The following is an 18400-nucleotide window of genomic DNA, read 5'->3' on the forward strand; positions in this document are numbered from 1 at the left end:
TAGAGTGGATATGTATAACAGAACTGTCAATAACGTTACCAATTTCTCTCCTTTCTTTCTTATGAGAGGTAGACAAGCCGTCACAACTATATCACCCAAGTTTTCTGTACATCAAAAAGGGAAAAGTGACTTTACAGTTGTGGATGATGATAGTCTAAAAGTCAAGAGTTCTATCTGCAAGCAACAACTAAAATCCAAGAAATACTATGATGACACGCATAAAGCTGTTCATAAAGACATTGTTGTAGGGGATTGGGTCTTAGTGAAAAAACCATTTGTAAAACAGAAAGGAGATTCTAAATTCTTTGATCCTAGTGAAGTTGTAGAGGTATCAGGAGGTGCAATTCGTGTTTCAGAATTGGGTTGGAGGAACAAAAGTGATGTAATCAAAATCAAAGACTTTCAAAAGAAGTTGATGTCTGATTATAAAGATCAGAATACTGTATCACTTTCTGATAGTTTTTGGTATGAGGTGACATCTAGTGATGAGAATAAGGTTAATGATAAAGAGTCTGAAATGTGTCCCGGTTCAAATCCCAATGGGGAAATGTGTCAGCGAAAAGAATCTGCTGACGTTGCATTAAGATCAAATAGAGAATTGTGTTTAAAAGGTGCCTCTTCTAACTTTCAAGATTTGAATTCCCAAAGTTCTGCTGTAAATATGTCCAATGAAAGTGAAAGTTTGCAGGATGAGCAGGAGTTATTGTTTTATCCTAACACTGTTGATTCTGCTAGTACTAGTTCAGGAAGAGTGGTGCAGATGCCTAATAAGTTTAGAGATTTTATAATGTATTAATTTCATTCACTCTTTTTGATGGAAGGGAGATGTTGTAACATGTAATGTTCACGTTATATTTGTAAGGTTGGCGTTCCAGCTTTTCCTTGTATTCTCTTCCTATTCCCTTGCTCATTGGACATCGGGTGCCTACGTCACCGTATTTATCAGTCTCCGTTGTATTCAGTTGTCATTCTAGCCCCAGCTGTTTGCCTCAACAGTCCTGCACCCGCGGGTCTTTATAATTATAATAAATCACTTATATAAACTCAATTGGCCTTGCGTATTACCTACTTTGACACTTCACTGTAGTAGGCGGTACACACACAATGCTGTTTATTGTATAACCATTCTAGTATTTGCAAAAAATGTTTATTACTCTGTGGGCAGACAGCAGGAGACGGCCCAGAGGCAGCCGGGAAACACACAGACTCTTGGCAAGGCATGCCTCGCATTCTCCCAATTGCTTCTGTGGAACATCAGCCGCCAAGAGCCACTCGGCCTCTACCTCCGTCACTACACGTCACGTCCTGTTGTATGGCTGCATGGGCCTAGGTTCCCCTGTGCTGCCGCTGCAGAGTGCCCTCCTGTGTACCCGGGTGAGGCCTGCCTCCTGCCTGGAAGTCCCTCCTCTCCTCCTCCAACTCTGGAGGCCCCGAGCGCGGTGAGTGCGAGCCCGGCTGCCCCCGCGGACAGCTGTCCGAGCCGGGGAGGGCAGCTCTCTTGGACCTCCTTGTCGCCCCCTAGCGGGCAGGCTTAGACAACACCTCCCGGACACACCTCTGCGGGGGCGGGCTGAAATGTAACGGCCACTCTGCAACCACTGCTGCGCGGCTTGGGGTGGGTCTCAGTCACGGGTGCCACTGCTAGCTGCACCCCTAGAGCTGGGCCTGGACACCTGCTAAGCTGCAGGATGGGAGTGATCACCTGCTGCCCCCTGAGATGGGTCTGAAGCTGGGTCTGGTGACCTGCTGCCCCCTGGGATGGGTCTGGTCACCTGCTGCCCCCTGGGATGGGTCTGAAGCTGGGTCTGGTCACCTGCTGCCCCCTGGGATGGGTCTGAAGCTGGGTCTGGTCACCTGCTGCCCCCTGGGATGGGTCTGAAGCTGGGTCTGGTCACCTGCTGCCCCCTGGGATGGGTCTGAAGCTGGGTCTGGTCACCTGCTGCCCCCTGGGATGGGTCTGAAGCTGGGTCTGGTCACCTGCTGCCCCCTGGGATGGGTCTGAAGCTGGGTCTGGTCACCTGCTGACTACTGGATGGGTCTGAAGCTGGGTCTGGTCACCTGCTGCCCCCTGGGATGGGCCTGAAGCTGGGTCTGGTCACCTGCTGCCCCTGAGATGGGTCTGAAGCTGGGTCTGGTCACCTTCTGCTCCCCTGGGGTTGGCTTTAGCGTGCTGTTCCTTGGGATGCGCCTGGTCACCTGCTGCACCCCTGGGATTGGGCTAAACTGTCTGGTCACCTGTTGCATCCCTGGGATTGGGCTGAGGTGGGTCTGGTCCCCTGTTGCTGCACTGGGATTGGGCTGAGGTGGGTCTGGGCACCTGCTGCTGCACTGGGATTGGGCTGAGATTGGTCTTGCCACCTTCTGCCCCCTTTGGGATTGGGCGGAGGTGGGTCTGGTCCCCTACTGCCCCTCTGGTATGGTTCTGAACACATGCTGCACTCATGGGATTGGTTTGAGGTGGGTCTGGTCACCTGCTACTCCCCTGACATGGGTCTGATTTCCTGATACTTCCCTGGGACTGGGCCGAGCTGGGCCTTGTCACCTTCTGCTCCCTGGGATAGGTCTGGTCACCTGCTGCTTCCTTGGGATTGGGATGCATTGGGTCAGGTCACCATCTATCCCCGTTGGGATTGGACCGAGGTGGGTCTGGTCACCTGCTGCCCCTCTGGGATAAGTCTGTTCACATGCTGCTCCCCTGGGATTGAGCTGAACTGGGTCTGCTCACCTTCTGCCCCCGAATTATACAGGTCCATTATATACATCAAAATCAATTACACCCTGTCCAAGCTCTAGAAATATAAACTTAGGGACCATGACGAATATGCTAGATGTCACGGGGTGGGCTGATTTCCTGCATTTAGCCTGACTTTGCCCATCCATTGTGGTACACTGGTCTGCTGTCTTTTACACTCTCTCAGACATGCTGCAGGCACAATTGCGTCCATCGCCGGGTCTGGCGCTCCTTTGTCACCTGACCGACTTACCAGATGACAATAAAAAGCTTATTGCCTTGGCATTGGTCAACCCTAAATGTCGTGTTGCCTGCATATGAGGGAATAGGTGAGTAGATGGTAAATCTGGCCCATTGCGATGAGCAATTGGATCTGTATTACTCCGTGCTGCCTCACTACCAGCCGATCCCAAAACATCTGGGACCACATTCAAACATTTGTAAACCACGCATCCCCCTACCTCATGACTTCGCTACTTTCGCGTTTCTGGGGCTCTCCACCCTTGGGAGGGGTTGTTGCCCTTCCTCTTTTTTTGGCTCTTTTTTTTGGTTCTTGGAGTGGTACCCAGTCATGTTATTGTTCTTACAAATCCATTTTGGCTTCGCACCAATATACTCAATATACTGTGGCCTTGGTTCTGTCCATTATTTCTAGTAGGTATACCACACATGACCAGCCAGTCTAATTACATAATGCATGTCTTATATTATAAAAAAAGTTCCACCCTCTACCATCATCTGTTTTTACAGCTTTTTTAAGTAACCTTTTCACTTCAACAACTTAAGTAAATTTGGACCACCTGCACAACTCACAGGTGCTCTGATTTTGTACCAGATTACCTACCAATCTAAATAGACCTTTTACGCGCATTTTTCCTTTTGTCAAAACAACATTTACGTTTCTTTTGAAGATCAATCTTTTTTTCCCTCCAATCAACCCAACCATTACATTTCACCCCTTATCCCAACTCATCACCACTGGACAAATTAACATATTGGGAGCTCTTCCTTTGAATAATTCAAAAGGGGTTTTATCATGAAGTGTGGGAGTCATTCTGTATGCATTGTTTTTCTCTTACAGTGTCTGTCTCCAACATATACCTATAGCCGATTGAATACTTTCTTTCAATATTTTGTTCAACCTCTTAATAGCTTCATTTGTTTCTGGATGGGCAATAGAGCTGTTCTTATGTGTAATTCCAGACTCTCACAAACTTTTCAAATTGTCTTGAGCAAAACTGTGGCCCATGGTCAGACAGAATACTATTGGGAAAACTCAGCCACCTCAGCCCATCGAGAGTAAAGATCTAGCAAAAAAGTTAGCAAATGCTTGTGATGTTTTTGTTTCAAAGGCCCTATAATATCTATGGCTACCTCATCATGTGGAGGACTCTGACGTTTCCTAGGCACCATTGGTATTTGTCTTGTATTTAAAATGTTGTCACTGTTGTTGCAATCTATGCACTCTCATACAACACGCTCAATTTAAATAGCCATAGCAGTCCACCAAAAATTCAGTCTAAGCCTCTCCTTTGTCTTTACAATTCCCATGTGACCTTTATGAACTAAAGCAACTACTTTACAGCTGAATGAATTAGGAAAAGTACGTCTAGCGCCTCTCAACAATACACCCTTGTCAACCGCTAGTTCATCCTTTATCAGTGACTAGGATTTATATAGGGAATGAATGTTTTTTGTGTCAGCCGCATCCCAACTTTGCACAACATGTCATCTTTACACATTTCTGCCTTCCATTTCTCTTCTGTTACAGCTCCATTTGTTATTTCACATACATTTATCTTCTCAGTCAAATCATTTTGCTCTCCATCGCTTACCTTTGCCTCACATTTCCTCTCTGCCAAATTGGACAACCAAACTGCTGACTGATTCCCCGGTAGATATTCCACGCCAAAACGTAAATCCTGTAAAGATATGATCCACCTCCTCATCCTAGAAGAAATAGAATCTACCCCTTTTCTCATGCAAACCTCTCTCAAAGGTTTATGGTCTGTACAAACCTTAAAGGTTGTTCCCCAAACCAAATTCCGAAACTTCTTTTATTCTTCTACGCTGGGGTGTAGAAGTGAGGTAATTGCCCCTCAGCTCGTCTCTAATGTAAGATGTTGGAAAGGCGCCTCAGCGCGATTTGTAGTGGGTATGAGTATCTTTGTCAACACCCCAACCGGCTCCTTCAGTGGTTTCAACAGTCAACTCACTTCTCTTCCAACCGTCCCTACATTCCACCACCTCATTGCATTTGGAATGCAATGAGTTCATATTACCACAAGCACATTTAAGCCAATTAACAAAGTAATGCTAATACACACTATAATGAGAGACACAACAGCTTATCTGGCTACCTGCACGTACCTGCTGCTCAGTGGTGATAGAGCTCAGGTAACCATGGATGCCTGCTGGTCTCTGGAAAGGGGCTGTCCCCCAGAGCACAGCTCTCTTTGCTTCCAAGGGGTTGGGCTGGTCCATTGAATCTTCCATTCCATGGGTATGAGTTGTTCTCAAGAGCCAATCTCTTATTACTTCTCAGAGGTGGGCCTGGAATACAACCACTGCTTCTTAGGATGTTGTATCTAGGTCTTGAAAACCATATGTATACTCTGTGGGAATGGGTCTGGCTTGGTACTTGATGCCCGTAAGGCTGGGCCAGTATCTGGCATCAGTAAAAGTTCACTGGCATGCACAGGACTGGAAGGTACATTTAGTACAGTAAAAAGAACAATTGATGGACAGAATGCAGAACAATGTCATACATTCACCCCAGTACAGAGATCTGGGCCTAAATCCATCGTTTTTTTGCTCACCATGCCATTCCAGTTTGGACCCAGCCATAATGCAAATTTAGTACAGTATACAGAAAGTTGTAACATTTTCCGTTGCGTAACACATTACATTTTAGAAAAAATGACCTGAAATACAAATCTGGTGTGTTGTGCTATATTTTTGCTGCAAAGTGTGTTCTTGTGTCCATAATTGTGCTAAAAGACAAAAGTGACAAATACCTTGAACAAGAGCTGCTCCTTTCTGTCGATTTGCGTAGCTCCAGTGCTCATGCAATAGGATTTTTTTCAAGCAAACGCAAGGAGATGATGGGCGGAGTGTTGAAACTTTTCAGACACCCTCCCCCAGTCACAGATCTGGGTTGAATCCATCATTGTTCTTTAACTCACTTTGCCACCCCAGTTCAGACCCATCCATATACAAATCAGTCTTGATCCTTTGGCCCTGTTCCTCATGGGAACAGTCCAGCCCGGACTGCCAAGTCAGGTATTCCCTGGACCGGAAAGAAACATCCTGGGACCGGTTTCGGGGAAACACCCTTCATCAGGCAGGCTAGCTAGTGGCAAAGTGAGCAAGGGACTCACGTCTGGGCATACCCTGCCAACTAAGGGCGAACAAAGCAAACACAAAGAGATAAGAAAGTTGTCCATTCCTACTTCCCCCGAAGTTGCCACCCTGATTTCCAGAGGGGAATAGGCCCAAAGGAGACTCTTTCCCTTTTGAAACGTACCTCCCCAATTTAGGAGTCTGTATCTGATCAATGATTTGTGATCGGAATTATGGTCGCAAACCATTGCTGCATAGCTTCCTGGATCACAGTTTTGAAGGGATGCCCTTTACACTCCCTTCTGAATTGCTGTTTGGTAATATTTTCTAACCCAATTTAAAAAAAAATCCTAATTCCAAAATAGCCCCCGCCCATCCCCTCCCCCCCACCTTCAATTGGTGGGTTTGTGACCAGAAAAACCCTTTCTACATGTGGCCCTTAATCCTTAGATTCCCATGCCGGCCTGTTTTTCGTTATACTAATTGTGAATAATCTATTATTCACTACCAGAGTAATAATAAATGGAGCACACTAGGTCCTGTGGTGGCAGCTGTGGTAAGTAAAAATGGTTTTAAATGTATGTTGTATGCATGCTTGCGGATTAGTGTGTGTTTAAGCGAAAGAGAGAGAGAGTTTGTATGTGCAAGACAATGTTTCAGTATGTGTAAGCATGTGTGCGAGTGACAGTCAAGTGAGAGGTAGTGAGGGAGTTTGAAGCCCAGATGTACTGTTCTTTGACATAAGGTAACATTGCACTAAAGATATGGTGCATTTTTTCTCTTCGCGTCCCATGGCACACTTTGGCAACCATGTGCCAGTAAAAAAAACTATGCTTTAAGGCTTTCTCCTCTTTACAATGCGGCAAACATGCAGAGCTAGAAAAACAAGAAGAAATAAAAAAAATTCTCCGCGTTACACCTGCCTCAAGGAGGCTTAAGATTTTGGTGCAAATTCTTGCCTACTAATGTTTGTTCATGGGTATTTGTGCCAAAATCCATAGGTGGTTGCATTGGAACCCCCGCCCCCACCTCCCATATGACCAAGCCATAGAATGCCCACTTGATGCAAAAGTAAGGCAAAGCAGCACATTATGTTATTTTGTGATAGTATGCAGATCCTCAATTGGGATGTTGGGGGTCATGTGATATGCCTTTCTGAAAAGATTCAGGGGTCTTATGATGTTGCTTCCTGTGATGTAATTAAGGTTAATGGGTATGTGATGTCACTTTTGCTACCCCTGCCATTTTGGTGATTTTACTCTTGTGTTTAGACTTCATCCCCAGTTAGACGGGAAGGATTTCTTTCTGTCTTTTCTGGTTTCAGTTCTGATTTATTTATTTATTTTATTTTTGTGTTTTGTAGAGCGCCTGGTGACCCGAAGGCATCCCCGCGCTATCGAGTTGTGAGATCCTAGAGAGGAAGACCGCGGGGGCTATTTGGGGAAAAGGAAGGTTTTGAGTTTTTTACGAAAGTGGGGGAGACAGGGTTCCAGACGCAAGTTGCGAGGGAGAGCGTTCCATTTTGAAGAGGCGTTGACCGAGAAGCGGCGGCCACCGGTGCGCGACTTCTTGAATTTAGGAACTATGGCCAGGTGTTCGCTGTCAGAGCGAAGATTTCTGGGGGCTTTGTAGGGGATGACCATGTCTTTAAGGGCAGCCGGGCCAGCTCCGTTTATAAGTTTGTGCGTGATGCACAGGGCCTTGAACTCTACACGCTGGCGCACAGGGAGCCAGTGCAGAGCTTTGAGGGCCGGCTTGGACGAGGCTCTAGGCGGGAGGTTCAAAATGAGCCTTGCCGCGGCGTTCTGTGCACGTTGGAGCTTGGCCAGGGTGAAATCAGGGGCTCCGAGGTAGGCGGCGTTCCCATAGTCAAGCCGGGCTAGTATCAGCCCCTGGACCAATAGTTTCCTTGATGGGGGGGGAAGGAGTGGGAGAATCTTGCGGATTGACCGCAGGAGGCCAAAGCATGTTCCAGCGGTCTTTGCTGCCTGGGTCTTCATGGAGAGGTCCTGCTCCAGCCAGAAGCCTAGTGTTTTAATTTCTTTCTTAGGCGTGGGGATGTTCCCGAAGGCATCCGGCCACACTGATGGGGGGATGGAAGACCATTTGTTGCCTAAGAGCATGATTTCGGTTTTCGCACCGTTCAGCATCAGGGAGGATTCGCACATCCAGGTGTGGATATCCTGCAGACAGTTCAAAAGATTATCTGGGTGCTTGTCAAGGTGCGAAAGAGAAACGACAAGTTGCGTGTCATCAGCATAGTTTACTATTTTTATCCCGTAAGGGGTCACAACATCTTCCAAGGGGGCCATGTAAACATTAAACAGGGTGGGACTAAGCGAGGACCCCTGGGGTACTCCACATGTGAGAGGGAAGGGGTCAGAGCGAGAATTGCCGTCCCACACCTGAAATGAACGGCCGGCTAGAAAGGATTCAATCCATGCATATGCTGTTCCCCCAATTCCTGCCCTGGCCAGGCGATGGAGGAGGACACGGTGGTCCACCGTGTCAAAGGCGGCACTGAGATCCAGGAGGATCACTGCCACTGATCCTCCTGAATCCAGGATACATCTGGCCTCCTCGATGACGGAGAGGAGGGCAGTGTCCGTGCCCTGGCCCGGACGAAATCCTGTTTGAGACTGACGCAGAATTTTGTTGGTCTCAAGGAATTGGGAAAGTTGCACGTTAGCCAATTTCTCAGCCATCTTGCTGATACAGGGAAGGAGCGAAATGGGTCTGTAATTAGCCATGTCGCCCGGGTCTGCGTGAGGTTTTTTCAACAGGGCCTTGACGACAGCGCTCTTCCAGTTGGGGGGGACCGAGCCTTGATGAAAGGAGGTGTTAATTAGATCCCTGATGGTGGGGGTTATGCTTGGTGACACAGTTTTTAAGAGTCTGACAGGGGCCGGATCAAGGGGGGAACCACTTTTCAATTTGGCCATCGTGGCGGTGACCTCTGTGAGGGAGACTGGTCTAAAGGAGATCAGCCTTGGGCTGTTAGTACAGGTGTCCGTATCAGCCTGTTTGGGCGGGCTGATTAAGGGGAGGGAGTCCAGAATCCACAAAATTTTGGAATTGAAGTAAGTAGCTAGGTCCTTGCTTCTGTCCGGGGGAGGGGTAAGAACAGGCGATGTTGTAGGAATGTTGAGTAGTTCCTTGGCTATAAGGTAAGATTCTTTAGCAGAATTAGTCGCATTTTTTATTCTGTTGTCATAGAATGTGGCCTTAGCTAGTTTTATGGCTGATTTGTATCGTTTTACCGAGCTATTGTAGGTATCCTTATTACTGTGGAGCCAGTCTTTCCTCCACTGTCTCTCAGCCTTTTTACACTCTCTGCGGAGGTCACGGAGTTCCGAGGTGTACCATAGGGCATGGCCCTTTATCCTATTTTTGATCTCACGATTTTTTAGAGGGATAATACTGTCCAGGGAAGAGGCTATCCACTCTCTTAGTTGGGTGTCAGCCTCGGACGGGTCCTCCACGAGGCTGGGGGTGGAGGAGTCCAGTGCTTTAGCCCTGATGACCTGGAAGAACACATTACTTACCTTTTGGTAATGTATTATCTAGTAGAGAGACTGCCTAGCCGCAGATTTCTTAACTTTGAATTCTTCCCAGGTGTCAGATTGGATCCGGAAATGTTTAATCGGTACCTCTGCACGCCACCATATGGTTTCACGATGATTTAGACTACGGTCATGATGTTAGTTGAGACATATAAGTCCCCACCGGCACGCGGCCGTCCGTTTCTTCTATGAAATCTTCTGAGCCAGAACGCGGAGCCACTATAGAAACTGGCTGTGGAAAGAGTGTGCCAAAAAGATCAAAAATCTTTGAAACATTATTAAAGAAGGACATCAAATGGATTGTAAATACCAGACACGAATTTTAAAGAAAACCCCAAAAGAACCAACGAAGCACAGGGCTATGTGAAAACCTTGCACTCTGGTGAATAACCAGCACGCAAGGGAAACACCTTCTCCTCTACAGACCATTCTCTAATGGCAATGAATGACCTGGTAATATCCAACAAAACCTATAAAAACAACACCAAGCTGTTTGTTCAATCACACCATTACGTGAGATAGTGACCATGTCAATACAAGTTATAATATTAGAGAAAGACTTTCAAAGAAAGAACCAAATGAATAAACACTGTTCACTGGTGTTAAGTCCAGTGTAAAAGAGAAATCAACCCTACTCTACCGATCCCTCAACATTGGAAATAGATGGTATGGCAAGATCTAGACCATACATATGTGGCAAGACCATGGGTCTATTGAGTCGCAACATTACTTGAGACCGTGGTACCAGTATATAAAACCAGTACTGAAAAGGGGTATAACCCTTACCTCCTAGGTCGTTCTCAGAGTGGGGAGGATGGGCATGGCATTATGGAATCTGCATTTAGAGTGTGTCTCTACCAGATAATGGTACTGAAGGTAAGTAACTTGTGCATCTGATAGAGACATCAAGCCACAGATTCCTTACCTCTGAATTAAATACAATAGCTATACCCACCCAGAGGAAGGTCTGCAAAATAATCCTACAAAAGCTTTCCAAGAGAACAAGTCGTCATTACCAAAAACAGACCAAATATAGCAACAGAAGAAAAAGAACCTGGGCTCTTAACAAAAACTGTGGTAGCGACCACAGGCAAGATAAAGAAGAAACAACTCTGCAGGCATGGCAAAACCGAGCCTTAAGGGGAACAGGATAAAACCCTGAGCAAGAACACCTGACAACAGTCAGAGATTAGTAAATAACCCCCAAAAGGAAGGACAACTCCTAGACCAGAAGGGCTAAGGACAAAACTAATGCCATGCCACAGCATTCTTTACATCAATAAAGAAATATTTGAAGACCTGCCTCAATAAGTCCAGAAAGAATGACTTCCAGAACTCATTCCTTTTTTTTTTTTTTTCCAAGAATTTTATTTGACAAGCAAGTCAAAGAGATTAACATATCCAAGTACAGAATCAGAAAAGTAAGATAAATCGAATTCAATCGGTGCATGTTCATATGACTTCCAGAACTCATTCCATTAAAACCAAATTGAATAAACCATCATTGCAAGGTCTGGAGATACAACCCAGGTACCAAGAAAAACGAACAATAATCCATCACTGGAACGAAAAAATATTCTTTAGGCAAAATGACCACCCAAAGGTTTACATAATGATAGGAAAGACGCAAGAATGGCAACCACACAGATTTTAATCTGCTATAAATATTGATCAATTTCACCACATTAATAACACATAACCATACACCAAAATATGCATATATGTAAAGATATAAATATCATGTATCACACACCAAAATTAACAGTGAAAAGGGAGGCAATCTCATCCCACAATTAAATCTTCCTCTTCTTTTTTATTTTTAGGAAAGAAATATCCTTCTTATTGAAATATATACACAAAATGTATCCAAGCATATGTAACACATATACACACACTTATAGATACCCTGTATGCACAACAAATAACAGAACTGAAAAACCAGCCGCACAACACTAGGATATATCCTCAAAAAGAATATCGCACCATCAATAAACAGCGTAGGTGACTGGCATAAAGAAAATGCTGTCTGACAAAAGTATCTTAAAAAATTGATACTACCTAAAAAAAAAAAACTTGAAAAAAGCACACACAGGAACAAATGCCTTCAAGAAGACCGGTAACATCAAACCTCCAGACAGAATAATGCATGTCAAGAACATTGTAGGAAAATGAAGAAGAATACAAGCTTTTAAGAAAGTCAAAAATTCTACAGTGTAAGGCATGATCAAAAACAACCTGAAGGTAAAGTCTTTTCAGACACTGCCACTTAGATAACTTAAACACAGAGTTCACACAACCACCATGTTCCAAAACTGAACACAGGAATTACATATACCCTTAAATAAAGGAGGAAACAAAGAGTTTGAGCATTTGAACGAATACAAAACTTAGAGCCACAATGAACATGCAGTTGGCCTAAATAGCAAAACAGGACTGCACTGATTATCTTGACAAGGAAAATCGGAGTATATGCAAAACAGATACACAACCTGTGTGCTAGGTGTCATAACCTGCATAGCAATATGTCTCCAAAAGAAAAATTAAAAGTCATAAGCCATGCAAATTCAGCATGCCTAACCGCTTCAAAGAAGCACATGAACAGATAAGCTTCCCAACCGGAACACACTTCTCTTTCAATACACCTTTTGAGCTTAAAGCCCATCCTCAGAGGTAAAAGACGAAAAGGGAACATAACTCTCTCCTTTAGACACTAATACAAATTTTATTGAAACTAAAACATCTGCTCTTCGCAGGAACACCACCTGGTGCACCAGAAATGGACATGACCATGCCCTTACAATGCTTAACCCTTGATAAAGAAAGAGCTTGCATAAACCTATACATTCCAAGTAAAGGCCAAAGAGCATATCAAAAGAGAATGAGGCATTACGCTTCTGTATTCCTTCGCCTATCACGGAGGTGCCTTAATGCTGCCTCGGCCTGAACCCCAAAGACATGGGCACCATCAAATGGCATATTGACCAATCTCGACTGTACAGCCTCCGAAACACCTGAAGCTTCCAACCAAGCATGATGCCATAGCGACACTGCCAATGCCATGGCTTGACCTACAGAATCTGTAGTGTCCATGCCACACCTAATTGAGAGCTTAGCTGCCTGTTGACCATCTCTTATCAAGCCACCAACCTCAGAACGGATGTTATTTGGAAGAGATTGCAACAAAGCATGGGGAAAACGCCCGAGCACACAGGACGTGTTGGTGGATCTCAAGGCAGAGCTGGCAGAAGCAAAAATGTTTGCCAAATGCATCTTGAACCCTAGAATCCTTATGTACTGGAGTCATAGGTGCAGAATCCACATCATGTGAAGATGTTGAAGCCTGAACCACTAGGCTATGAGTGGAAGGGTGTCTATGGAGATAAACTGGGTCCACAGGTGCAGGCAAATATCTGTAAGCGATATCCTGATCCACTGAGACTCCTGACTCAGGCTTGGCCCAAGCCCCATACAAAATAGAATTCAAAGCCTCACTGTATGAAAGAACAGGTTCTTCCCTAGTCTGTCCTTGGTAAAGAACCTCAATCAGAGGGTCGGCAGACCTCTGCACTGCAGGTAGCGACAAGGCCAAAACTGTAGCCACTCTCCTTCGCTTAGCTGCGAAGGAGGAAATCGCCTCCGTAGCAAGACTAGGGAGAGAAAGTTACTCCGAAGCTGGTGAAGATTCCAGCTCATTTGTCTCTCCTAGGGCAAATATCCAACCCTCCTCCACCTGAGATGCAATAACATCATAATTGGTCTGAAAACCCTGGCTCAGTCGACACAAGGTGACTTTCAGAAGTCTTCTCCTACGAAGGAACCAACAACAACACATTCACCGCAGTCTGTATTGTCGACTCCACATTCGACATCGAGGAGGTGATGCCTTGACGTCGGTTGGAGAGCCGACTTCATCCGGTGCCGCCACCGCTGTCAGCGTTGGAGCCAGCTGATCGAAAACTTGCACCCTAGGTGGAAATCTCGAAGGACTGTATACCTGTGCCGAATAGGAGCCCGCCAATTGGCACCAACTCAACGACTCCGATGGCTCAACAGTCACTGATGTCGACCCCTCTGACAGCACCCCACTCTAAAAGGAGATGGTGTCCCAATGATAAGGTATAAAGAGTTATAATACTCCCTCATCTGCTCCATCAATGCCTCGGCTCCTGGAAAGACTGGGAGATGCGGTGCAGAGTTGCGCAAGGCCTCCTCAACCATTGAGCGGCAATGGAGTCTGCACGCGGTAAAACTTGGGGATGCCGCAATTTCAACCACTTCTTACCTTTTGACGTCTCTGTAAAACTACGTCCTCTAGACCGGCATCGACCTCTAGATCGAACCCGCGAACGTACCTCTTTCTGGGACGACAAAGACCGAGGCCGGGAAGTCTCTGAAGATCTTGACATACGTGCCGCCAGCAACTTCATCTAGTGCTCTTTAAGCACCTTCTGTTTCAGCTTCTGACAGGAGCCCCAATCTTCAGTGTCGTGGAGTTCTCCCAAACACCACATATAAATCGTATGTGGGTCTGTAACTGATATTTGCAGACTACAGGATTCACAAGGCTTAAAGCCTGACGACATGGAGAAAAAAAGAGCACACTCTTCCTAATGACAGAAAACTGTCGAAGTAGGCCAAAAATGGCTTGAGGAACCGCTTCTCCAGATCCGCATTGCAATGCAGAAAAGAAGAAACTGATGTCCGCGTGCCAGAGGGGACTTCTATGGCTCCACTGACGTCATGACTGGAGTCCACGTCATCGCGAGCCCTATGGCACCGTCTCCCAGCACGCAGAGGTACTGCTGAAAATTGTCCAGATCCAGACTGACGCTTGGGGTGAATTCAAAGTTAAGGAATCTGCGTCTAGATGTCTCTGTCAGATGGATAAACGTCTGTCAGCCCTGCTTGGATTAAGTCCTGTCTAGCATCTGGCTATCTGATGATTGTGATAAGCCAATCAATCAATCAATCAATCCACTTGTAAAGCGCGCTACTCACCCGTGAGGGTCTCAAGGCGCTGGACGGGGGAGGTGCCGCTACTGCTTGAAAAGCCAGGTCTTGAGGTGTTTCCTGAATGTGAGGTGGTCCTGGGTCAGACGTAGATGGGCGGGGAGGGAGTTCCACGCTTGGTCGCCAGGTAGGAGAATGATCTTCCCCCGGCGGTGGTTCTGCGGATTCGTGGGATGGTGGCGAGGCTGGCAGAGCGGAGTTTGCGAGTTGGAGTGTAGAACGTGAGGCGGTTGTTGAGGTATTCGGGGCCTATGTCGTGGAGCGATTTGTGTGCGTGGGTGAGGAGCCTGAACGTGATCCTTTTGCTGACGGGGAGCCAGTGCAGGTCTCTCAGGTGGGCTGATATGTGACTGTGGCGGGGGATGTCGAGGATGAGTCGTGCGGATGCGGTCTGTATGCGTTGGAGTCTTTTCTGGAGTTTGATTGTGGTTCCTGCATATAGGGTGTTCCTGTAGTCAAGTCGGTGGGTGACGAGGGCCTGGGTGACCGTCTTTCTGGTTTCGGTACGGATCCACCGGACGATCTTACGGATCATGCGCAGGGTGTTGAAGCATGAAGATGAGATGGCGTTGACTTGCTTGGTCATCATGAGAGAGGAGTCAAGGATGAATCCCAGGTTGCGTGCGTGGTCAGTGGGTGTCGGTGCGGTGCCTAGTTCTGCGGGCCACCAGGAGTCGCCCCAGGCAGATGGGGATGGTCCGAGGATGAGGACCTCTGTCTTGTCAGAGTTCAGTTTCAGACGGCGGAGTTTCATCCATTACGTGACGGTTTTCATTCTCTCCTGGAGGTTGAGTTTGGCGGGTGGCTGGGTCTTTGGTGAGGGAAGTATCAGCTGGGTGTCGTCGGCGTATGAGATGATGTTGAGGTTGTGTTTGCGTGCGATGGTGGCGAGGGGGCTCATGTAGATATTGAAGAGGGTTGGGCTGAGCGATGAGCCTTGGGGTACGCCCAGATGATCTTGGTGACCGCGGAGCGAAAGGGAGAGAGACGGACTCGCTGGGTTCTGTCGGAGAGAAAAGAGGTGATCCAGTCCAGGGCTTTGCCTTGGATCCCGGCGTGTTATTAGGGTGCGATGGCAGACTGTATCAAAGGCAGCTGAAAGGTCTAGGAGAATGAGGGAGGTGGTTTCTCCGTTGTCGAGTTGGGTCCTGATGTCGGTGGCTGCGATGAGGGCGGTCTCGGTGCTGTTGTTGGCTCGAACTCCGGACTGGGATGGGTCGAATGACCCATTGGCTTCGAGGAATGCGGTCAGCTGTTTGTTGACGATCTTCTCGATCACTTTCACCGGGAAGGGAAGAAGAGAGATGGGGGCGGAAGTTTTTGAGGTCTTCGGGGTCCGCTGTGGGTTTCTTCAGTAGGGCGTTGATCTCTGCGTGCTTCCAGCTCTCTGGGAAGGTGGCGGACGCGAGGGAGTTGTTTATGACGTTCCGTAGGTGGGGAGCGATGATGGTGTCAGCTTTGTTGAAGATGTGGTGAGGGCATGAGTCGGAAGGAGAGCCGGAGTGGATGGTGTTCATAGCGTGGGCGGTGTCTTCGGTGCTGATGGGAATCCAAGCGCTGAGGGTGGTTGTAGGGGCCGTTGGTTCGGTGGCTGGGGGCGGAGTCTGGTGTCGAAGCTGTTGTGGATGTCGGCGATCTTGCGGTGAAAGAACGTGGCGAGGGAGTTGCAGAGGTCTTGTGACGGTGTGATGTCGTTGCTGTTGGCGTTGGGATTGGAGAGCTCTTTTACGATGCTGAAGAGTTCCTTGCTGTTGTGTGTGTTGTTGTCCAGCCGTTCTTTGAAAGATGTCTTGGTGGTGCGGATCAACTGGTGGTGTTTGCGGGCGGCGTTCTTGAGGGCTGTCATGTTTTCTGTCGTCTGTTCGCGGCGCCAGGTTTTCTCGAGGGATCTGCAGGATTTCTTTCATTCTTTGAGGTCGTGGGTGAACCATGTTGTTTTCCTGTTGCCGGGCTTGCCTGGCGGGTACTTCAGTGGTGCAAGGGCGTCGGCGCAATTGACTATCCACTATGTGAGGTTGCGGGCTGCGTTGTCGGTGTCCGTGGTGGTGATGGGTGGGTTCTGGTTCAGTGATGTGGTTAGCTGGTCTACGGTGATTTTGTTCCAGCATCTACGGGGGATCAGTTGCGGGCGGTGGTGGGATGTGGTCTTCTTGAAGGTGAAGTGGATGCAGCTGTGGTCGGTCCAGTGTAGTCCAGTTGAGTGGCTGAAGGCAACGTGGCTGCTGGCAGAAAAGACGGGGTCGAGCGTGTGGCCGGCGTAGTGGGTGGGGGTGTTCACCAATTGCTTGAGTCCGAGGTTGTCGAGCAGGGTGGTGGTGGTGTTGTTGTCGTTGTTGTTCTCCAGGTGGAAGTTCAGGTCCCCTAGGAGGATGTAGTCTGATGAGGCGAGGGCGTGTGGGCTGATGAAGTCGGCAAAGGCTTCACTGAATTGTGTGTGTGGGCCCGGGGGTCTGTAGATGAGGGTTCCTTTGAGGGTGGTCTTGGGGTCGATGTGGATCTGGAAGTGTAGGTGTTCGGGGGGGGGGTGAGGGCATCTTCGGAGTTGGACGTGACGTTGATGGTGTTCCTGTAGATGATGGCGATTCCTCCTCCGGTTTGGTTGACGCGGTCCTTTCGGTTGATCTTGTAGCCATCCGAGATGGCTATGGCGATGTCGGGGGCTGCCAAGAGAAGTTTTTCAATGCCTATGCCTCTGACACCCCTTCCGTACCTTAAAAATCTATCCTTCGGAGTCTCATGTCTGTACAGTGTCTAATCTCCATTCTCCCCTGGACTGGAATGTTGTAGTGAAATGCACTTGTGAACTTTTCAGTTAAAATGCAGGTTAATGTGCTGAGCACTGGGGCCTTTCAGAGCTACAGCAAACTTTCCCAATAAGCATTTCAAACCTTCATTTGTTTTCTCTGTTTGCAAAACCCACCACTAGCTTTCGAATAGTTTATAGAACAAAGCCTCCACTACTTAGTTATGCAGATTGCCTGTTGGTGCTGAAGGTAAGGGCTTTTCCTTTAATACACTTTTGGGGAACTTTGAGATCCACTGCGACTTACCAGTGATAAAAAAATAAGGGCCCTGTGCTTTTGTAAATTGTTGCTGGTGCAGTTTGACATAAATGTTTGCTGATAATGCACGAAGCTCCAAGAAGATTAATGTTTTACAATTCATAAATATTCTGAACTTTTACCTGAAGCTCTTAGCTGTGGACTGACTCTTTCAGATGTGATTAACTTCATAGTGAGGAGATAAGTTTTAATTTACTTTGTAATTTGAAGGCATGCTTAACTTTATGCTGTTTGTACTTTTATCTCCCCAGGATGTACCTAGTTGACGAGGAGTCGGTGGTGATGTTTTGCACGGTTCACGTCACGTGACACTATTCTGACTGAGTTTGTGGTGTTTTCTGGTTGAAGATGAAGACTGTTTTGATGGTGGCTGAAAAGCCGTCTCTGGCACAGTCCATTGCCAAAATCCTTTCGAAAGGTAAGTAGATTCAGGTAATTCAGCTGCTAAAATGTTCCTTTTGGTAAGTGTCTACACTACCATCTAAGTCTGCTGCTCAAGTCACTAACTCCTTCACAGAATAGTATTACTCAGGCCCCTTGCCTTGGCATACTCTTGTGGTAATATTACGACCTATGCTCTTCCGGGCTACCTTGGAGAAAGACCGATTGGGTAACTCCGGTGAAAACGATTCTACAGGATTGTGCCTCCCTCAGTAAATGAGAGCAGAGACAACAAGTTTGACAGAATGCAG

At 47.1% G+C, this 18400-nt stretch overlaps 1 protein-coding gene across 2 annotated transcripts in view; it reads left to right on the forward strand.

Moving 5' to 3' along the window:
* The first annotated feature begins 1285 nt into the window (after positions 1-1285).
* Positions 1286-18400, forward strand: part of TOP3B (DNA topoisomerase III beta) — a 133003-nt gene continuing 115888 nt past the window's right edge. Inside the window, exons 1-2 of one of the 2 annotated variants that reach the window (XM_078667879.1) lie at positions 1286-1439; positions 17960-18126. In XM_078667879.1, coding sequence (XP_078524005.1) covers positions 18057-18126 — 70 coding nt within the window. In that variant the 5' untranslated portion in view covers positions 1286-1439; positions 17960-18056. Of the gene's footprint in view, positions 1440-1557; positions 3061-17959; positions 18127-18400 lie in introns of those variants that run through there. The other variant, XM_078667880.1, reaches the window with a different exon arrangement.

This window comes from Lissotriton helveticus, chromosome 11 (assembly GCF_964261635.1).
Source record: "Lissotriton helveticus chromosome 11, aLisHel1.1, whole genome shotgun sequence".
In the NCBI taxonomy this organism is placed as follows: Eukaryota; Metazoa; Chordata; class Amphibia; order Caudata; family Salamandridae; genus Lissotriton; species Lissotriton helveticus.